Raw genomic sequence first — 17208 nt, 5'->3', positions numbered from 1 at the left:
GGTGTGTGTGGTGCCCAACTGGTTGTTAAATATTAAATGATTTGACTCTGAGCCTTGGGGGTGTTTGTAAACAACACGGAGTGGGCCATAAGTATTAACAGTAAACACACTGAATTTCATCGCTTTCCACCTCTCTCATAGCCTTGCAGGTCAAGGACTGTGGCCAGGGAAGGCTTGAGAGTAGGCTAAAAAGAACACACTTTCAGTTCGTTTGTCTCCTGGGGAGCCGTCCTCCTGGAGGCTGTCAGCCAGATCTTTCCTGTTGTGAAGTGAGAGTTTCCTGAGAGCTTTAAAAACCTTTCCCCCCTTCAAAGTCAATCCAGAACGACCTGCAGGACGCTGTGCAGTCTCTGGTGTGGGTGTTAAAATATCAAGAGAGGGAACCCATGTCCCAATGGATGACTGAGTTAACCACATGTAGGATAGCCATTCCATGGAATGCCCCTCCCCAATATAAAAGGATGGACCAGATACAGGCTATAAATTGGATGGAACTGAAAAACATTATGCTGAGTTAAAGAGATCAGACAATAAGTTAAAGATCTCATTATTCCATTCATAAATAACTCCATTTATATGAAACTAGAGGCCCAGTGCATAAAATCTGTGCACAGGGTGGGTCCCGGGGGGGTGGGGCTGGTCCCCTCAGCATGGCATGTGTCCACTCGCAGTCCAGGACCCCTCAGGGAATGCCTGACTGCTGGCTTAGGCCCACTCCCTGCTCTGGCCACTGTCACTGTGCTCGCCAGCCATGAGCCCGGCTTCTGGCTGAGCAGCGCACTGACCACCGGGGTCAGCTCCTGTGTTGAGCATCTGCCCCCTCATGATCAGTGTGCATCAAAGCGACCAGTCGTTCTGGTCATTCCACCATAAGGGTTACTTAGGCTTTTATTATATAGACTAGAGGCCCGGTGCATGAAATACGTGCACCGGGGGGTGGGGGGTCCCCTCAGCCCAGCTTGCATCCTCTCCAATCAGGGACCCCTCAGGGAATGTCCAACTGCCGGTTTAAGGCCCGATCCTATGGGATTGGGCCTTAAACCGGCAGTTGGACATCCCTCTCACAATCTGGGACCACTGATTCCTAACTGCTCACCTGCCTGCCTGCCTGATCACCCCTAACTGCCCCCCCCCCGATGGCCTGGTCACCCCCAATTGCCCCCCCTGCCAGATTGGTCGCCCCCAACTGCCCGCCCCTGCCCCCCCCACCAGCCTGGTCATCCCTCACTAACCCCCCTGCTGGCCTGGTTGCCCCATGCAGCCTGTTCAGTTGTCCGTTTGGTTGTTTCAGTTGTGATGGTCGCTTAGGCTTTTATATATATAGATGTCTAGAATAGGCAAATCTATAGACAGAAAGCAGATCAGTGGTTGCCTATGGCTGGGAGTCAGGACAGTATTGACTGAAAACCAGCCCATGGTTCTTTCTGGGGTGATGAAACTATTCTAACATTGGATTGTTGTGCTCTTTGTACAACTGTACATTTGCTAAAAGTCATCCACATGCACACCTATAGCTCAATAAAGCTGTCAGTACAAAGGAGAGAGAGAAGGAACCCAGACAATAGATTGGCAGCCAGGGGTAGCAAGAGCAGAAAACCAGAGTGTTGGCAGGAATGGGAGACTGATGGGTTGGAGACAGCGGGACAGAGAGGGCAGAGGAAGCACAGGACACAGGCCTCTGGGGGATTCTAAGAGAAATCTGACAGGAATACTACATTCAAATTGCTTACTGTCTAATGAGGTGATGAAGAGTGTATACATACATCAGTGTAGAATAGGTAGAGGGAGGTAAATGCCACATGAGGTATGGATAAAATACTATAAGAGCTCAGAGAAAGGAGGAAGTCCACTAGGCTGGGGAAGTGGGGAGCATTTCTCAGGGGAGGTGGTATTTAAGTTAGTGTTAAAGAAGAAAAGGACTCAAAGGTGTGGGTGTGGGGATGGAGGGCAGTGAGGAGAGGGCATTCCCAGTAGAGGAACTGGAGTGAAGGATGTCTCAGAGCAAGTCAGGGCCCCTCTGGCTCGGGTGTGAGAGTTGTGGAAGGAGGTAGAGATGGTGAGAGGGATGTGTATCACACACCTTCAGCGGCTTCTCTGAGTCTTGGCAAGATTACAGCTCTAGTTCCCCAGATCTCCAAGGGGCACGTGGTCCATAGTTGAGTTCCTGGTCTGAGCCTCGGTGTCCCAGGACACAGTAGGCAGAGCTGCCTGATGCTCCTACACAACCGTGGGTAAGGGGCCCACAGCCACCTTCCTGAGTCTCCCCTTTCTGATTAGGTCATCTCCTAATCTGACATCCATAGGCCAAGGGCCATGCTGGGCACTGATTTCAATGCTGAGCTGCATCATGGGTGTGCCATCCCTAAGGGCCTGGGATGCCTAAGCCAGTAAATTATATATGTGCGCCTATCAAGCATGGGGGAGGGGGACAAAAACTCCTGTTTTCCCCTAAATGGGCCCTTTTGGAAACACTGAACATCTCCCCTCCTACCTGCTTTATTATCGAGAGATTAGAGCTGCAAAGTTCTCAACCAGCCCCTGGGACTCTTAGCATGGACGACATGATGCAGGCTGGGGCCGAGATGGTTTCTAAATAGAATAGTTTCTAAGTGCTCTGTAAGGCAACGGCGGTGACAGCTGCTGTTTAAAAGAGTTTGATTGACACTTGGAATTGCACATATTTTGAGTCAGGAACACTCACAATAATCAGGGAAGACTCAATCAGATGTCAAATCAGCTGTAAACACGCGATGCTGCCTCTGTCTACCTAGGAAGCCAACCCTTCCCTACAAGCTCCAGATTCCAGAGGCTATAGGGAAGGCACAGGTGGAGCAAAGGGTGTGGGGAGGGCAGGGGTGAAGCAGAGGCAGTTTGGGAATGGGGTCTGGGGATAGTAGGAGATGGAGAAGGAAGGAGACAACAGAACCATCTAGGAGTTTCTTTTCTGTGGGGGCCACTGGCCAAGAGGTGGCCACTGGGGCCACCAGATTCAGGCTAGTCTACTTTGCATGGTAGCTGGTTGTGGGTCTTTACCTGAACCTCAGGTGAAGAAGAGATAGCTCCTGGCTCTGCTCAGCCTTTCCCTGATGGAGGTGGGTGAGGCTTCCTCAAGGCTCTCACAGTCATCCAGGCCCAACCACTCTTTTCTGTTGACCACCCTCCCCCCTCCCCCCAGCACCCCAATGCAGATACCAGGCTCTGCTCCAGAGTGGGCCATGGTCTCAGGCCTCAGTTCTGGCGTGTGCCCTGTGGACTCCTCTGGGGTGAAGAGAAAGTTCTAGCATGCACTGGGCGGAGTGCTCCGGGTCTGAGGCAAAGTTCTAGCAGGTACCAGGTGAGCTGCTCTGGGTTTGAGGGAAAGCCAGGTACATTCCTGTCAGGATCGCAGGGGCCAGGTGGTGTAATGAACATACAGGTTACTCTGCTGCCCCTTCCCCAAAGCCTTAGCTCTGTGTGGGGGAAGGGAACCAAGCCCCCCTATCCAGAAAAGCCGTGCCCTCCCTGTCCATGGGCGGCTGGGCAGGGAGAAGGGAAGATGCAGCTCTTTGGCTCCTCCAGCTCCCTCACTGATCTGTGCTTCTTAACATAGTGGCAGCTGAGCTCCCTCTTTCTAGCCCTCAGCATTGCAGATGTCACTCCCTGCCCTTCAATGATTCACAACTGCTCAACTCTGGTTTCTCCAAAGAAGACACTTTTAATTGAATGGGCTGTTGCTTTTTCTTTTTTCCAACTGGTGGAGTTTGGAACTTGTTGCTAAAACAGATCTGGCTGGAGATCCTGGTTGGAGCCTGGCTTTTCATAAAGAATGTGGCCCTGACTCCAGGCTCCTCAGCTTTACAAAGAGGCCTGCTGAAAGTTGGCCCCGGGGGATTCTGGAAGGTGGCCATTAGGGCAGTGGGCGAGGCTGAGGGGTGGCCTTGGAATTGGGCTTCTCTCAGATTCCTGGCGATCTCTGTGTAGAAAGTGTGGATGCTGCTCATGCACAGCTCGGAAAACGCTCAATCTAGTTTAGATCACAGACCACTAATGGACAGTGAATGTAACGCCTTATTTGCCACCCCGCCAGCCTTAGGGGCTGACAAAGCTGATTAAGTTCACTTCATGATCTTAAGTAGCTGACAAAAAGGTGTGTCTGAATGTGGACTGAGGGAATAGGAATTATTTGGAGAGAGGACAAGACAGAATGGCCAGAGTGGGTAAAAGGTATTTGACAGATGGGCCCCATGTCTCAGATTCCTCTGTCAACCACCATGGGCTCGGAAGGAGGAGTGCCCAGCACCCCTCTCACAGCTGAGGCTCGGCTGGGCTCTGGCTGTTTCGAGAGAGCTGGCACATTCTGCTGAGGAAAAGCAACTTCTCCGATGGCTCACTGCACAATTGATTTGCTCGGCAAAGTATTCTAAAATGGACCGTCACAAAGCTTGGGTCGCAGTATGCATTTCTATTAGAATAATGTATGTGATGAAAAAGCCCTGTCGAGTCTGCCCTATTGTCTGTGTAAATGACTTCGGTTACCATAAGAAAGGAGGGGCTGATGGCCAGCTTGGGGTTCCTGAGACCAGCACTGGCTGGGACCTAATGAACACAATGGGCTCCAGGTGGTTCTAATGGGCACACAGTGGAGCCCTGACTCGAGGAGGCTTCAGCTCCTGCCCAGTGGGGTGGCTGGACATTCAAGGATCTCTCCCACTCTCAGAAGTAATTTACCATCTCCTGACTTGGTTTCCCCTCTGGGCTTCATGACACCAAGAGAGGTGAGAATGTGTCAAGTGCCCTGAGGAAAGAGAAGGAATGTGCTTGGCGGGGGAGGGATGTTCTGAAGCTAGGTGGTCTGGAAGGCCAGCAAAGAAGAGCAGGAACCTCAGGGGAGCATCCTCTGACTTGCCTGGAACCAGGAGACAGTAGCAGGTCTCTCATCCCAGGCAACTTCTCTCACTATCCCTTGTAGAACTACCCCAATTCTTTCATTTCATTTAGTCTCATGAACTCCGTGACATTGGTGAAGTACAATAAGCCCCTTGGAGCAAGTGGGGACCTGGAGGGTATCCAGAACTGCAAAGTGCCTGCATCCACTTTTCTCAGAGAGACTGGGATGGCCGCTGCACCTTTCTCAGACACACAGACATTTCCAATACGGCCCTTTCTGCTGTAGTGCTGGCTGGTGGCATGGAGGGCCGCGATGGTGGCACCTCCCAAGGTGAAAAGACACAGGAAAAGGGATCTTTTCTCCCCTGACAAAAGCATCTCATGTGGGTGAATTAGCAGCCTTCTCTGATGGAGTGTGGAGTGAAAGGGAGAGTGGAGTGAAGACTGGGCTATATACTTGGGGATCCTGGGCAAGTCACTGAAACTTGGTCAGCGCCACCTTGGTTTAAAAAAAATCTGTCAGGTAGGTATTTCCACAGTGGACATCCATCCTTCTTTAACATGGGAGATTCCAGCTCATTGTTCCTGTCTTATATTACATTTCATTAGAAATCTGTGTTTCTCCAGGTGGAAACTTAAGTTACATATCTCCCTATATGCCTTCAAGCAAAGATTATTTTATGAACCAGCCACTGTGTTTACAGCTGGGAGTATAGAGATTCATAACAAGGATCCTGACCTTGAGGAGTCTGGACAGATTTGTAATTCCCATTATTCACTGATGAGGGGATTTCTAATGTCCCTTTCAGATCTTCCCTCATAGAGCTACAACCTATATAACCTGGGAAAATACTGAATCTGGGCAGTGTCAAGAAAGACTTGGAAGAACTGGATGCCTAGGCAAATGTACAACAATGGGCAGAAGGATCCCTCAGGAGCAGGTGTGGTTGTGGCACTATGTCCAAGGAGTGGGTGGAATGCCAATCAAGCAGCTGGAAACCTGGGTTGGGACTCAGGTAGAAATAAAGACTATGAGTTATCTGCACGGTGGTGAGGATGGAAACCATGAGCATCAGTGAGGTTCTTGGAAAACAGCATGTAGAGAACTGGATTCTGCTTTGCTTCAAATATCAGCAAAGTCTTATAAAATGGACTGTCACAAAAACATATGCCTCTGTTGACTTGTAAACTAAGCTGTGGATATTACCAGGAAAATCTTGAGCAGATCTGAACATCCCATTATTCTAAAGGGGTTCCCTCCCTTATTGCCATTTTGAGCGACTACTTCTTAAACCAGGCTCATAGGCTGGATCTGTCTCACTGCTTTGAACTCTTGATTGTGGAAACTTAGCAATCAAAAGTAACAACTTGTCCCAAACGTCACAGTAAATCAGTGTGAGAAATAGGATTTAAAGCTCAGAATTGCTAACTACTCCTTGCTCCAATGATCTGGGATATTTTCTGAGAAAGAAACAAGGCCAGATCCTTCCAGAGTTAGGAATGTTTGATTTGTACACATCAACGCCTTATTGCACACTGCATTGCTGAGCCACCAGCCCCAGCTTCCTCCTCCTCAGAGGGCCGACCCAAGGCTGTTTGGGCTACAAGGACCTCTTCTTCTCCAGCTCCTCTCTCCCCTTTCTGACCTCCAAATCATTTCACATTTGGTCCCTCCTGAAAGCCTCCAACAGTCTCCAGGCTCTGGTTTCCTATCTCCAGCCCATCTCTCGGCTCAGTGGCTCTATCCCACAGCCCAGAGCACAATGTCCACATTCACCCTCTCTCGAGGAGACTGCTCAGGATTCTCTGACACAACCTTGCTGAACCCGCACAAGACAGCCCTGTCTCTGAGCCTCAGCTCATCCTGGTGGCCTTCTTTGGAATGCCCTGTCCCTTTTACATTTTCCTAAGACTTAAGTTTTCCTCGAGTTCCATCTTATCCTCATCCCATTTTCATCACGACAGCTCCCCTGACACATGGAGGTCACTGTGCCCTTGAACCTGGCCATGCTCTGTGGGGCCCTGCACAAAGGGTCCTTGTGTTACTGTTTGCCTCTCAATGCACTGCTTTGTGTCTTCCTCAGCGTGCAGGCCCTGTGACCGAGCAAGGAGCTGGGTCATATAGCCCTTTCTATTTCTGCACTTGTTGGGGGCTAAATATATGTTTGCTGACAATGTGACAGCTAATGGCACTTCTCCAGTTACTTAGCCCCGTCTTGCCCACAAGATAGCTGAATTTGACATTCTATGCCAGTGACTTCCAAATGTGGTTAGACATCAAAGCCACCTAGGGAATTATATATATTTGTTCCTGGGCCTAGTATGTGATCTACTGAATTGGAATCTTTGTGTATGGGGCCCAGAACGCAAGACTGATCAATGCTCAGAGTAGCTAAATAAGGAATCAGTGTTCTCAAGTGACACTCTGACAGATATCCAGAGATGGAGACAGTATACATTGGCTTATTTCATGACACAACATATCAGTTTTTTCCCCCCATTAATCAAACCCATTTTCATTTCTTCTGGGCACACAACTAGACTACATTATCCAGCATCCCTAGCAGTTAGGTATAACCATGTGATTGAGTTCTAGTCACTGGAAAGTGAGCTGAAGTGATGATTCATAAAAATCTTCCCATGCAAAATCGCCAGCCCCCTCCCATCCCCGCCGCCTCAGACAGTCCTGGAGGGCTGGGGCTGTGCTGCTTGTCTGGGCACCAAGTGCGACAGTGAGTGCTGGCTGGATAAATCAATACATAATGCCTGGGTGATTGTGGAGGTTAGTACCATTTCACACTTGAGCATCTTCACAGGCTACTTTCTGGTGAAGTGAAAGAAGGTGGAAGAAGGACCCCTAAGGAGGGGCCTCTATGTTTAATTACCTGCAGGCCCTTGACTTAACCCCTCTGCGCCTCAGTAGCCTCTCCTGGAAATGGGAGATGACATCTACCCTAACTTCCCAGAGGTGGGGACAGGGTGGGCACCTCACATGGTGAAGGAGGAAAGCACCGGGAAGAGAGGTCCATGGCCGCTGTGGGTGGGGACAACATGGGCACAGATTGTGGGGACAGGTTCAGGAGCTGCTGTGACAGGTGCTGGCGTGTGTGGGGGGGTGTTGCCGAGTGTGACATCCACTCCTATGGCATCTCTCCTCCCTGGGGAAGGATGAGGCAGGGAGGTGAAGGCAAAGCAGCTACACCTGGAAATGTGTGGGGAAGGGGAGGCAGGTGGTGGAGACCACACTCAGGGCCTGCACTTTGGCGGGCTTCTCCTAGGGATAGTGCAGCCACTGAATGGCCTGGATTTTCCGTGTCAGTCCTTATGGAAGTGAACTTTATTCTCTACAAAGGGTGATTCGCTAAATATACAACTAAATGTATTTTACTTCTGTGCCTCTGTCTGACATGGCACATTAATATATTTGCAAGTAAAAAATGTCTACCAGCACCATGCATAGTTTTGGGGCAGAGATAATCAAAGGCATGCTAGATGCTGACTTGAAAGGCCTGTGGGGAGTGGGCCCTGTGCCCTGGAAGGAACAGGGGAGCATTTTCCTCCTCATGGGTTGCCCGGCTAGAGGTGTTAGAGAAGGCAGGTAGGCCAGCGGGGCTGGCGGCGAGTGGTCTTGGGTAGGAGATGGTGGTGGGGAATTAAGATGATGGATTTCAGGGGATGGATGAAACAAAGGAAAAGTCTAACTCAGAATGAATAAGAGGTGTGGCCTACAATAATCCCAAACCAAAATGTGTTGTTAACAACAATGGCTACCATTTACCAAGATTTCTACTACATGCCAAGCACTGGCCACTCATTTTCTCAGGCGAGTCCATAGGAAGCAGACTAGCCTACAGGGTAAGGGAAAATTACTTCACCTCTTTAGACCTCAAATTCCTCTTATGAAAAAGGGGATTAATTATAGTATCTACCCCAGTGGGGTGGGTTTAAGGATGAAATGAGATAATGCATGTCGAGTACCCATGCCAGTGACTGGCAGGCAGTAAATACTCAACAAATGCCAGCTCTAATCACCGCTACTTAGAGCTCTTCCTGTGGCTCTATGAGAAAGCTGTGATTCAATTTACAAAAATTTGACTTAAACCCAACTTCTTCAGAGGTGTGTCTGGACCTGCAAACCAAGGTTCATTGGACATGCCTGGATTTCCATTCACTGGAATTTACTATCTCCTTACTCAGGCAGGAATATGTTGTCATGAAAATGCCCCCTAATGCCTTTCTCATCACAGAAAGATGTCACACAAATGGCAAGTATTGTTACTGAGAGCACCTGATAAAACGAGGATTCTGTGGATGAGAAACAAGACTGGACCAGGAGAAAAATCTTGGCTCGTGGAGTCTCTTGTGTCAGCACATGAAGATGTAACTGCGTTTCAGTGATCCCATTTGAAAGATGCATTTGTGAAACACACCACTTGTCATTTAGGGCAAAAGATGCAAAGGGAATAGGAAATCTAAATATCTCGGGAGGGGATGTTTTTTCTTGTTAGGCTCTGTATGTAGTGCACAACTAAAAGCCTTCATAACGATAGTGCAGCCCACACATGCGATGAGTGATGTGCTTTCTATTTGGCTGCCCGACTGCAGTGATTCCTAGTACATGGCTTGATCCATGGCGGTTCCAAATCCACCTTGTAATGAGCTAAATTTAGCATCTGTCTCTGCTCTGTAGACATTTTGAAGTTTAGGATGGTGTGGGAACATTGTGTTTCATTTAGGAAGATGTGTGATTATAAAGAGGAAAACTTGAAGTATGTCCCTGCAAAAGACTGACATTTAGAATAAGGGGAGAGAACTTGTCTTTCTTCCATTTTGAGAAAAGAAAAGAATTAATTCCAGCAGAGAGAGTGGAAATTGAATGGAAGGGGAGAAGATGAAGTGGGGAGAAAATGAAGAAAACTAGTGACACGAGGTGGATGTAAAGCAATGCAATAACTTTTAAGCGTACATCAAGCCAATATTTAAATTGGTGCTATCCTTCAAAACAACCTTGAAAGCTCATATCTGTATTCCAGGGATGTTGCCACTGCTCAGACACACTAGGCACTGCTCTGGGAGATTTTCTTGTCACCCTTTACAGTATGGTTGTACAGTTAGTATCATTTTATAAGAATGACAATATTTCTATCACTTTGCCTGTTTGGTAATGGACGGAAGAAATATCATTCTATGGATCAATGTCTCCCTGTCATCAGCCTTCATGTATCTCTGGCATATTCTTTGAATCACTGCAGAAGGACTACTGTGTGGGGCAGCAATATGAGGGTAGCTCTCTGCTCTCAAGTGCTCAGCTCTAGATCTGCCTGCTCATAAGGACTGGGACACACCATTAAGACCCAAGTCTTTCATATAAGGAGATCTCAACAGGACAGTGACCAGACACAAAGAAGTCTCTAAGGAGGATTCCATGGTTGGAGAGCTATCCAGGAATTGGATGCTGATGAGCTGGAGCCAAGACCTGCCTGTGGACAGGTGGTGTAAGGTGCTAACACCTGCCCCAGGCCAGGAGGAAGGGAGTTGTTGGTCTTTGTCTTTTATCTATTTTCTTTTTCTCATTCTCTTATTTCCTTGCTCTATCTTCTCCCTCTTCCCATTTTCATTTTCTGGCAATCTGGGCAGCTATAGCTCACTCTTCCTGGGAGAAAGAGAGAAGACTGTGCCTCCTGGTTCTCCTCCATCAGAGACTTACCCTTATAAGGAATCTACAGAACATTGATGACAACAAATTCATAAGAACCCTCATTCCATCTTAGGGTTGGTTATTATTGCTAAATTGGGCATCCCAGCCTCTTCTGAGGCATTAGGTGGGGAGATGATTATTAGTATCTATTACTAAGCATTTAGTTCTGGACAGGCAGTTCCCCATGCACTTTCCTTCTCCAAGCCCCTAGGAGATAGATGCTATTATTGCTCTTTTATAGAACATGACTTGACTTGAAAGATCAGTGGTTTTGATATGTGCTATTTATTCAATAAATTATCTGAGGCTACATAACTTAGGGATGAGAATGCACAGCATGGGGAATAAAATTCATTGATATCTACTATATATATATTCTTTTGATAGTCATTTTACTTAGTCTCCTAATAATCCTATGATTCTATATAATAAACAGCTAATATGCAAATGGTCATCACGCTGTCATGCCATAACGGCTCAGACTCTCAACACTGGGGAGAGAGGAATGGGGACCAGCCAGGCACAAATGAGCTCGAAAGAGAGGAATGGGAACCAGCCAGGCTGCGGCCCAGGAGAGGGACAAGCCGCCCACCCCACAGTCCCGGGTGCCAGCGCCTGTGGCTGCAGCTCGGGTGAAGCCACCTGCCCTTGGTCCCCTGTGGCTGTGAAGCTGGCCCGAGTCCTGGGTGCCTGCGGCCAGCCAGAAGGAGGGAATCCTGGGTCCCAGGTGCAAGGTGAGGCAGAGGCAGTTAGGTGCTATCAGGCTAGCAGGGGAGCAGTTAGGGGTGATCAGGCAGGCAGGCAGAGGTGGTTAGGGGTGATCAGGCAGGCAGACAGAGGGGTTAGGAGTGATCAGGCAGGCAGGCAGGTGAGCCCTTAGGAGCCAGTGGTCCCGGATTGCAAGAGGCAGTCAGACATCCCCTGAAGGGTCCCAGATTGGAGTGGGTACAAGCCGGGCCGAGGGACTCCCCTGACTCCCCGCACAAATTTCATGCACCAGGCCTCTAGTGTTATCATAATAACCCCATGTTATTATACTCATTTTATAGATGTAAAGACTGAGGCGCAGAGAGGTTCAGTAATTGGCTGAGGTCACACAATTAGTAAGTGGCTGAGCCAGTTTTTAAACTTGGGATTTTCTGATTCTAAAGCCTATGATCTTTCATCCCCAATGCTTCTGTTGTTTCATGGGCCAGTCACATCTACAGTCTAGTTGGATTTTAGCAAGTGAAACCCTGTGCCTCACCCTCTGGCAGTCCTATTTGCCTCTGGGTCTTGATGTTTCCTATACTATCTCCACCTCTGGGCTGGGGTGCGGGGGAGCTTCCCACATCAAAGCATGTCAGTGGTGCGCAGGCTCGGAGAACGGGGGCACTCGTGTGTTCTGTAATTGCACTTATTCGGTCATGAGACATCATCAAACCAAGCTGGCCTTTGTCTGAATCCCCACTGGAGAGTTTGGTCTCATCAATATTGGAAATGTCAATCTGATAAATAGCCCTAACCAGGGAGGAGGGAGGCTGAGAACAGCCTCCTTCCAACGGAACTCTAGTGCATGGGAATGAACAGAGTCAACATCTTACTTGCTGTAAATCCCCTGGAGTGGCTATGAACAAGAGAGGGCAGCTGGGTTGAGGAGAAACAACTCCTTGATTCATCTGAATTAATTTAGCATCCCCCAGTAGGGAAAGCTCTGGCATCACCCTCCTGATCTCCCCCCCACCCCCGCACACAGCCCCCAATCCTGAGGGAGCACCCACACTGCCCCTTCCTTCACTTTAATTAAACCCATTTGTCCTGGGGACACTGAGCCTGGGGATGTCCCAAGGCTTTGATGTCTAACCCACAGGCATGGAAGGGGTGGGAAGCCGGTGCTCAGAGTGAGGACAATGGCTTCTTCCTCTGCTGAGCCTGAGGTATGAGCTCTGGGAATAGCAGACTCTGTGATGTTTGGGTAGAGAATTTGAGACCCAAATTTATATTTACAAAGCAGTGTACCACCTGAAATCACCCTCTGTCTTTTCTTGAGCCCTTTGCTCTCATTTTTTGATGGTAGATCCACCAGGAGTGAAAATTAAATGTATTGTGGGAGTTTAATGCAGAGGCTGATCAGGATTGTAGGGTTTGCTACTTAGCCTATTAAAGATGGCCTTTACCTTCCCAGATCTATTCACCTGGCCCCTCTACAGAGAACCCAACCCCCTTTTTGGTCTGGAACAGATCAGCACCAACCACCCGGGGTTCAACATGACGCACCAGAGTGTCATGTGAGCGGCTGTGCCAGGCCATCTGTACTCAAGCACAGCTTGCTCCAGGCCGACTGCAGGTGGCAGTCTGGTGCCATCCCGGCAAGACAAGTGGCCGCTGAACTCAGCAGTTACTGCTCCATTTCAGAGCCACAGGAAATTAACAATCTTCTAGTCTAATCCTCTAAGTCTACAGATGAAGAAACTGAGACCCGGAGAAGTTCAAGGTCACAAAGGTCATTAGTGATGGAATCTGTTTCCTGAAGAATTTGTCACCCACCTCATCCACCTGCCTCAGGGACCTGACTCCACCAAGCACTGGGCTCGGATCTACCTGAGCGCTAGTCCTCACTCTGATGCCTCTTGCTGGTGCTTCACCTTTTTGGTTCTCAGTTTCTTCCCTTGCGATAAGGGCAGAAGTGGGGAACATGGTAAGGCCTGCCCTACCTGCGTGGCAGGTTTTGTTGTTGTTAATTAAGGAATAAATAGTCAAGTGGGAAAGTAAGAAAAAAATGCATTAAGTAAGAGAAAATGCTTATCTGGGGGTGACATGAGTTGTTCCATTTTATTGGAGGCAGCCAATCAGGCCAGGCCAGAGATGTGGGAGGTGAATGCTCATTAGCACTGACATCCCTCAGAGAAACTTGGTACTCTCTGTAAGCCTGCAGAAAGTACGCATGCTCGTGTGTGTGTGTGTGTGTGTGTGTGTGTGTGTTATGTGTGTTTGCACATGTTTGTGTGTACACGTGTATGTGCACATCTGGATGTGTGTCTTGGGTAGACAGGATTGGGGAGGGAAGGCATGACCCCTCTGTATTTTGGCTGATAGAGAGAAAGGGAGTGACGGGGATGGGAAGAGGCCCACCTGTCAGCCACGTCAAGGAGGGGCAGCACCGTCCACTGCCACAGGCTCAGGCCTTCATTTGTGGCAACATGCCAGACCATCCTGCTCTGCTCCTTCCCGGTTCTGTTCTCCACCAGCACCAAGGAGACGTTTCCCCGCAAGACTCCTTGGATGAGCCAGGACATTCGGAGCTGTAAGGGAGGGAAGAGCCAGAGGACACGGTGTTAAAGGAACTTCAGGACCTCTTTCTGAAACTCTCAACCCTAAGGATGTTGCGGAGACTCAGCGAGGTGAGCAGGATGCCCTGTACTTGATCTTGCTCCCTGTCTCCCAAAGGCCTTTACTTAAGGTTCAAGGAGCTGGGCAGGGGCAATCAATGGGCTATTTTGGAACTTTGTTCAGATTGATGTCATCATCCTAAATTCACAAGATTCTTCCTCTGAGGTGATATCAAGGTCAACAAGGTCAATGGACTTCCTAAAGAGGACCCAAACATTCTTGTCTGTGGCCCCTATTCACTTTGTGACCTTGGGCTAGTAATTTTGTGACTCAACTTCTTTCAGTGATGTGGGTATCATAGATTTTTATTTCTCCCCTGAACACACTGAAATTCTTATTTAAAGGTTTCCATGTCATGTGTTAGCTAACTGAAGACTCTATGACTTAATACCTGTGACCATTGGTAGGCAAAAGTGAGACAAAACTCTACAAATTAAGATCTTTTAAAATGGTTGTCTTTCAGAATGAGAATACCCACTTTGCCAAAAGGAAGCCACAATCATATGTATTCAGTATGTATTTATGAAAGGTTTCTATGAATTTGTTCCCTAGACATATGAAAGGGAAATATAATATTTCTAAGAAAGTTTAAGTACAGTCATGCCCAGAGGCAGTGTATACTATAAACAAGCTCTCTGGTCTTTGTGTTTAAAGTAATAGAGGTTGTATGTTTGATAGAAACAATCTATAAACACTTAAAAGTTAGGACAACTACAGCATAGCATTGCCCCACATATTCCTGTTCACATCCTGTAATAACAAATGGTTATTGTGGAAAGCAAGGTAAAATGTGTCTTATGCGAGCTGGAGTTCTCATCAACTATGGCTTCACCCCAGAGATTCTGATTTAATTGGCCTCGGGCAGGTCCTGGGCACCAGCAGTTTTTCAAATCTCTCCAGGTGATTCTAAAGTGCAGCCTCAGTTGAGACCACTGGGGAGACAGGGCCACTTAGTGCAGGAAGTAGCCTGGCCTTCTCAGTGAGGAACCCATTTTCATCTTGGACTTGGAGTAAGAGGCAATTCTTAATAACTAAGAAAATGGCTTAAAATGTGCCCACCATTGCCAAGGTGTAGAAGGAGTGTTTTTCCTATAGGGGAGGACATGGCCCTCATCAGAAGGCCTGCATGTGGCTGCCACATCACCTCTGGGTAAAGAATGAGAATAACCCTGAGAGTGAGAGATCCCTGGGCTGGGTGAGCAGGGGTGACCTGAGAATGCAAATGGGACCTGAACTCTCCTCTTGGACCCACAGTGGATGGCTCTCACCAATTTCTTAATTAGAAGAACTGAAGGACTGATGTCAATTCTTGCCGAATATCTCTTATGAGTTACTTGTATCTAAATGAATAGAGAACAACTATCTATGGTTCCCAGAGCAGATCATAGGCTACGGTCTCTCTCAACGACTTCTATTTTCCTAGATTAAAGAATCCCTTTGATATCATTATGTGTAGAAACCCATGCCAGGTAGACCTGGGTCATTGTTTGGTGCCTAGAATAAAAACATTCTTGGAATTTGATCTTAATAAGACCAATTTCTATCAGGGTGGCCTATAGGATAAAATAATTACATGTTTATTGAATAGGAGAGAGCTGTGTTAGGCACTTGTATATATGCTGTCTCATTTTATACTCACAATAAGTAGAGAGAGGTATTATCATATCCATTTTTCAGATATGGAAACTGAAGCTTCAACAGGTGGAGTGAGTCACCCATGGTCACTAAGTCCACATGCTACAGACCTGAATAACACACTGTGTTCTATGTTCTTTCTACCATATCTGTTTTGTTGTATACATGTGACATATTGTGGTGATAGGCACTTAAATCTTTTGGGTATATTGTGAAGGTTTTCTAAACACTTGTTGCTCAAAGTGTGGTCTGGAGACCAGCAGTGCTGCATGACCTGGGAGCTTCTTAGAAATTCCGGCTCTCAGGCCCTACCTGCTCAATCGGAATTATTCTTTAACAAGACCTCCTCCCAGAAATGCCCTCATATTGGGGGGATTAGGAAGATAGCGGGTTTTAAACCATTTATAACCACTGTCTCTGCTCAACAATGAATAGTCATATATATGTATGTGTATGTATGTGTATATATACATAAAATAAGAGTACTCACACAAATATGGGAAATCTTATACAAATCCTATCTAATACAAGAGTAATATGCAAATTAACCGTCACTTCACGATAAAGATGGTGGTGCCCACAGCCAATAAGGAGGGAATATGCAAATTGACGCAACAAAGATGGCTGTGCCGGCTGGAGAGCGGGCGGGAAAGTTTGGCATCCTGGGTCTCTGGGATGCTAAGCCTGGCTGGAGAGCAGAGCGGGAGAGCGGGCTGGAGTTCCCAGTCCTTTTGGTTTCTGCAGCCCCTGGACCAGAAGTGGAAACCAAGAGTTTGGTGAGCACCAGGAATTCTGGGAATCGTAGTTCTGGTGGCAGCCCCTGGACCAGAAGTGGAAGCCCAGAGTGCAGGGAGCACCAGGAATGCTGGGAATCATAGTTCTGGTGGCGTTGTGTGATCTCCTAGACCAGCCGTGGGCAAACTACGGCCCGCGGGCCGGATCCGGCCCGTTCAGCTGTTCTATCTGGCCCGCGGAGCCGAAAGAGCGGAGGGTTCTCTTGCTCTCCCTTCCACTCCTTTACTTTGAATTTATATTAGTTCACACAAACACTCCATCCATGCTTTTGTTCCGGCCCTCCTGTCCAGTTTAAGAATCCATTGTGGCCCTCGAGTCAAAAAGTTTGCCCACCCCTGTCCTAGACATTGGAGCAAAGTGAGCCTGGAGCAAGTTACTGTTGTGGGTGGGGGATGGAGGGAAAGCAAAGGTGAGAGACAAAAGTAAAATCAGAGTGTCAAGGAAAAATTAAAAGGAAGATATCCTGTAACTTCTAGGAAATCTCCACCAATGGAGCAAAGAAAAAAAAAGACCTCTATTATTCTGTGAGCACCCAACCAGACTGGGTTGGGGTCTCAGACAATTCGCTCATATGATTGCAAAGACAGACAGAAACTTCACTCTTTTATGTAGCCAGGCAGATACAATGCACAACATGCACATTTTCATGGAAGAGGACTTAACAGAACCATTTGCTATACACTCTTTGGTAAGTCACCTTTTTGGTGGCCATCTGTGTTAGTTAATTGCCATAATCAAGAGTAAAAATTAAAACTTTTCTATCTCTATGACAAGCAGGTCCTTACAGCTTGGAGCAAGGCAACTATCTATAATAATAAAAGTGCTAATTAGACCGGATAGCCAAA

At 47.8% G+C, this 17208-nt stretch overlaps 1 protein-coding gene across 1 annotated transcript in view; it reads right to left on the bottom strand.

Moving 5' to 3' along the window:
• ALK (ALK receptor tyrosine kinase) overlaps positions 1-17208 on the bottom strand; it is a 612725-nt gene that overhangs the window by 68140 nt on the left and 527377 nt on the right. Inside the window, exon 9 of the mRNA XM_080686359.1 lies at positions 13676-13845. Coding sequence (XP_080542485.1) covers positions 13676-13845 — 170 coding nt within the window. The remainder of the gene's footprint in view (positions 1-13675; positions 13846-17208) is intronic.

Source organism: Plecotus auritus (genome assembly GCF_963455305.1).
Source record: "Plecotus auritus genome assembly, chromosome: 8".
NCBI lineage: Eukaryota > Metazoa > Chordata > Mammalia > Chiroptera > Vespertilionidae > Plecotus > Plecotus auritus.
The sequence above is the reverse complement of the archived record's forward strand: the minus strand, read 5'-3'. Positions and strand labels throughout refer to the sequence as shown.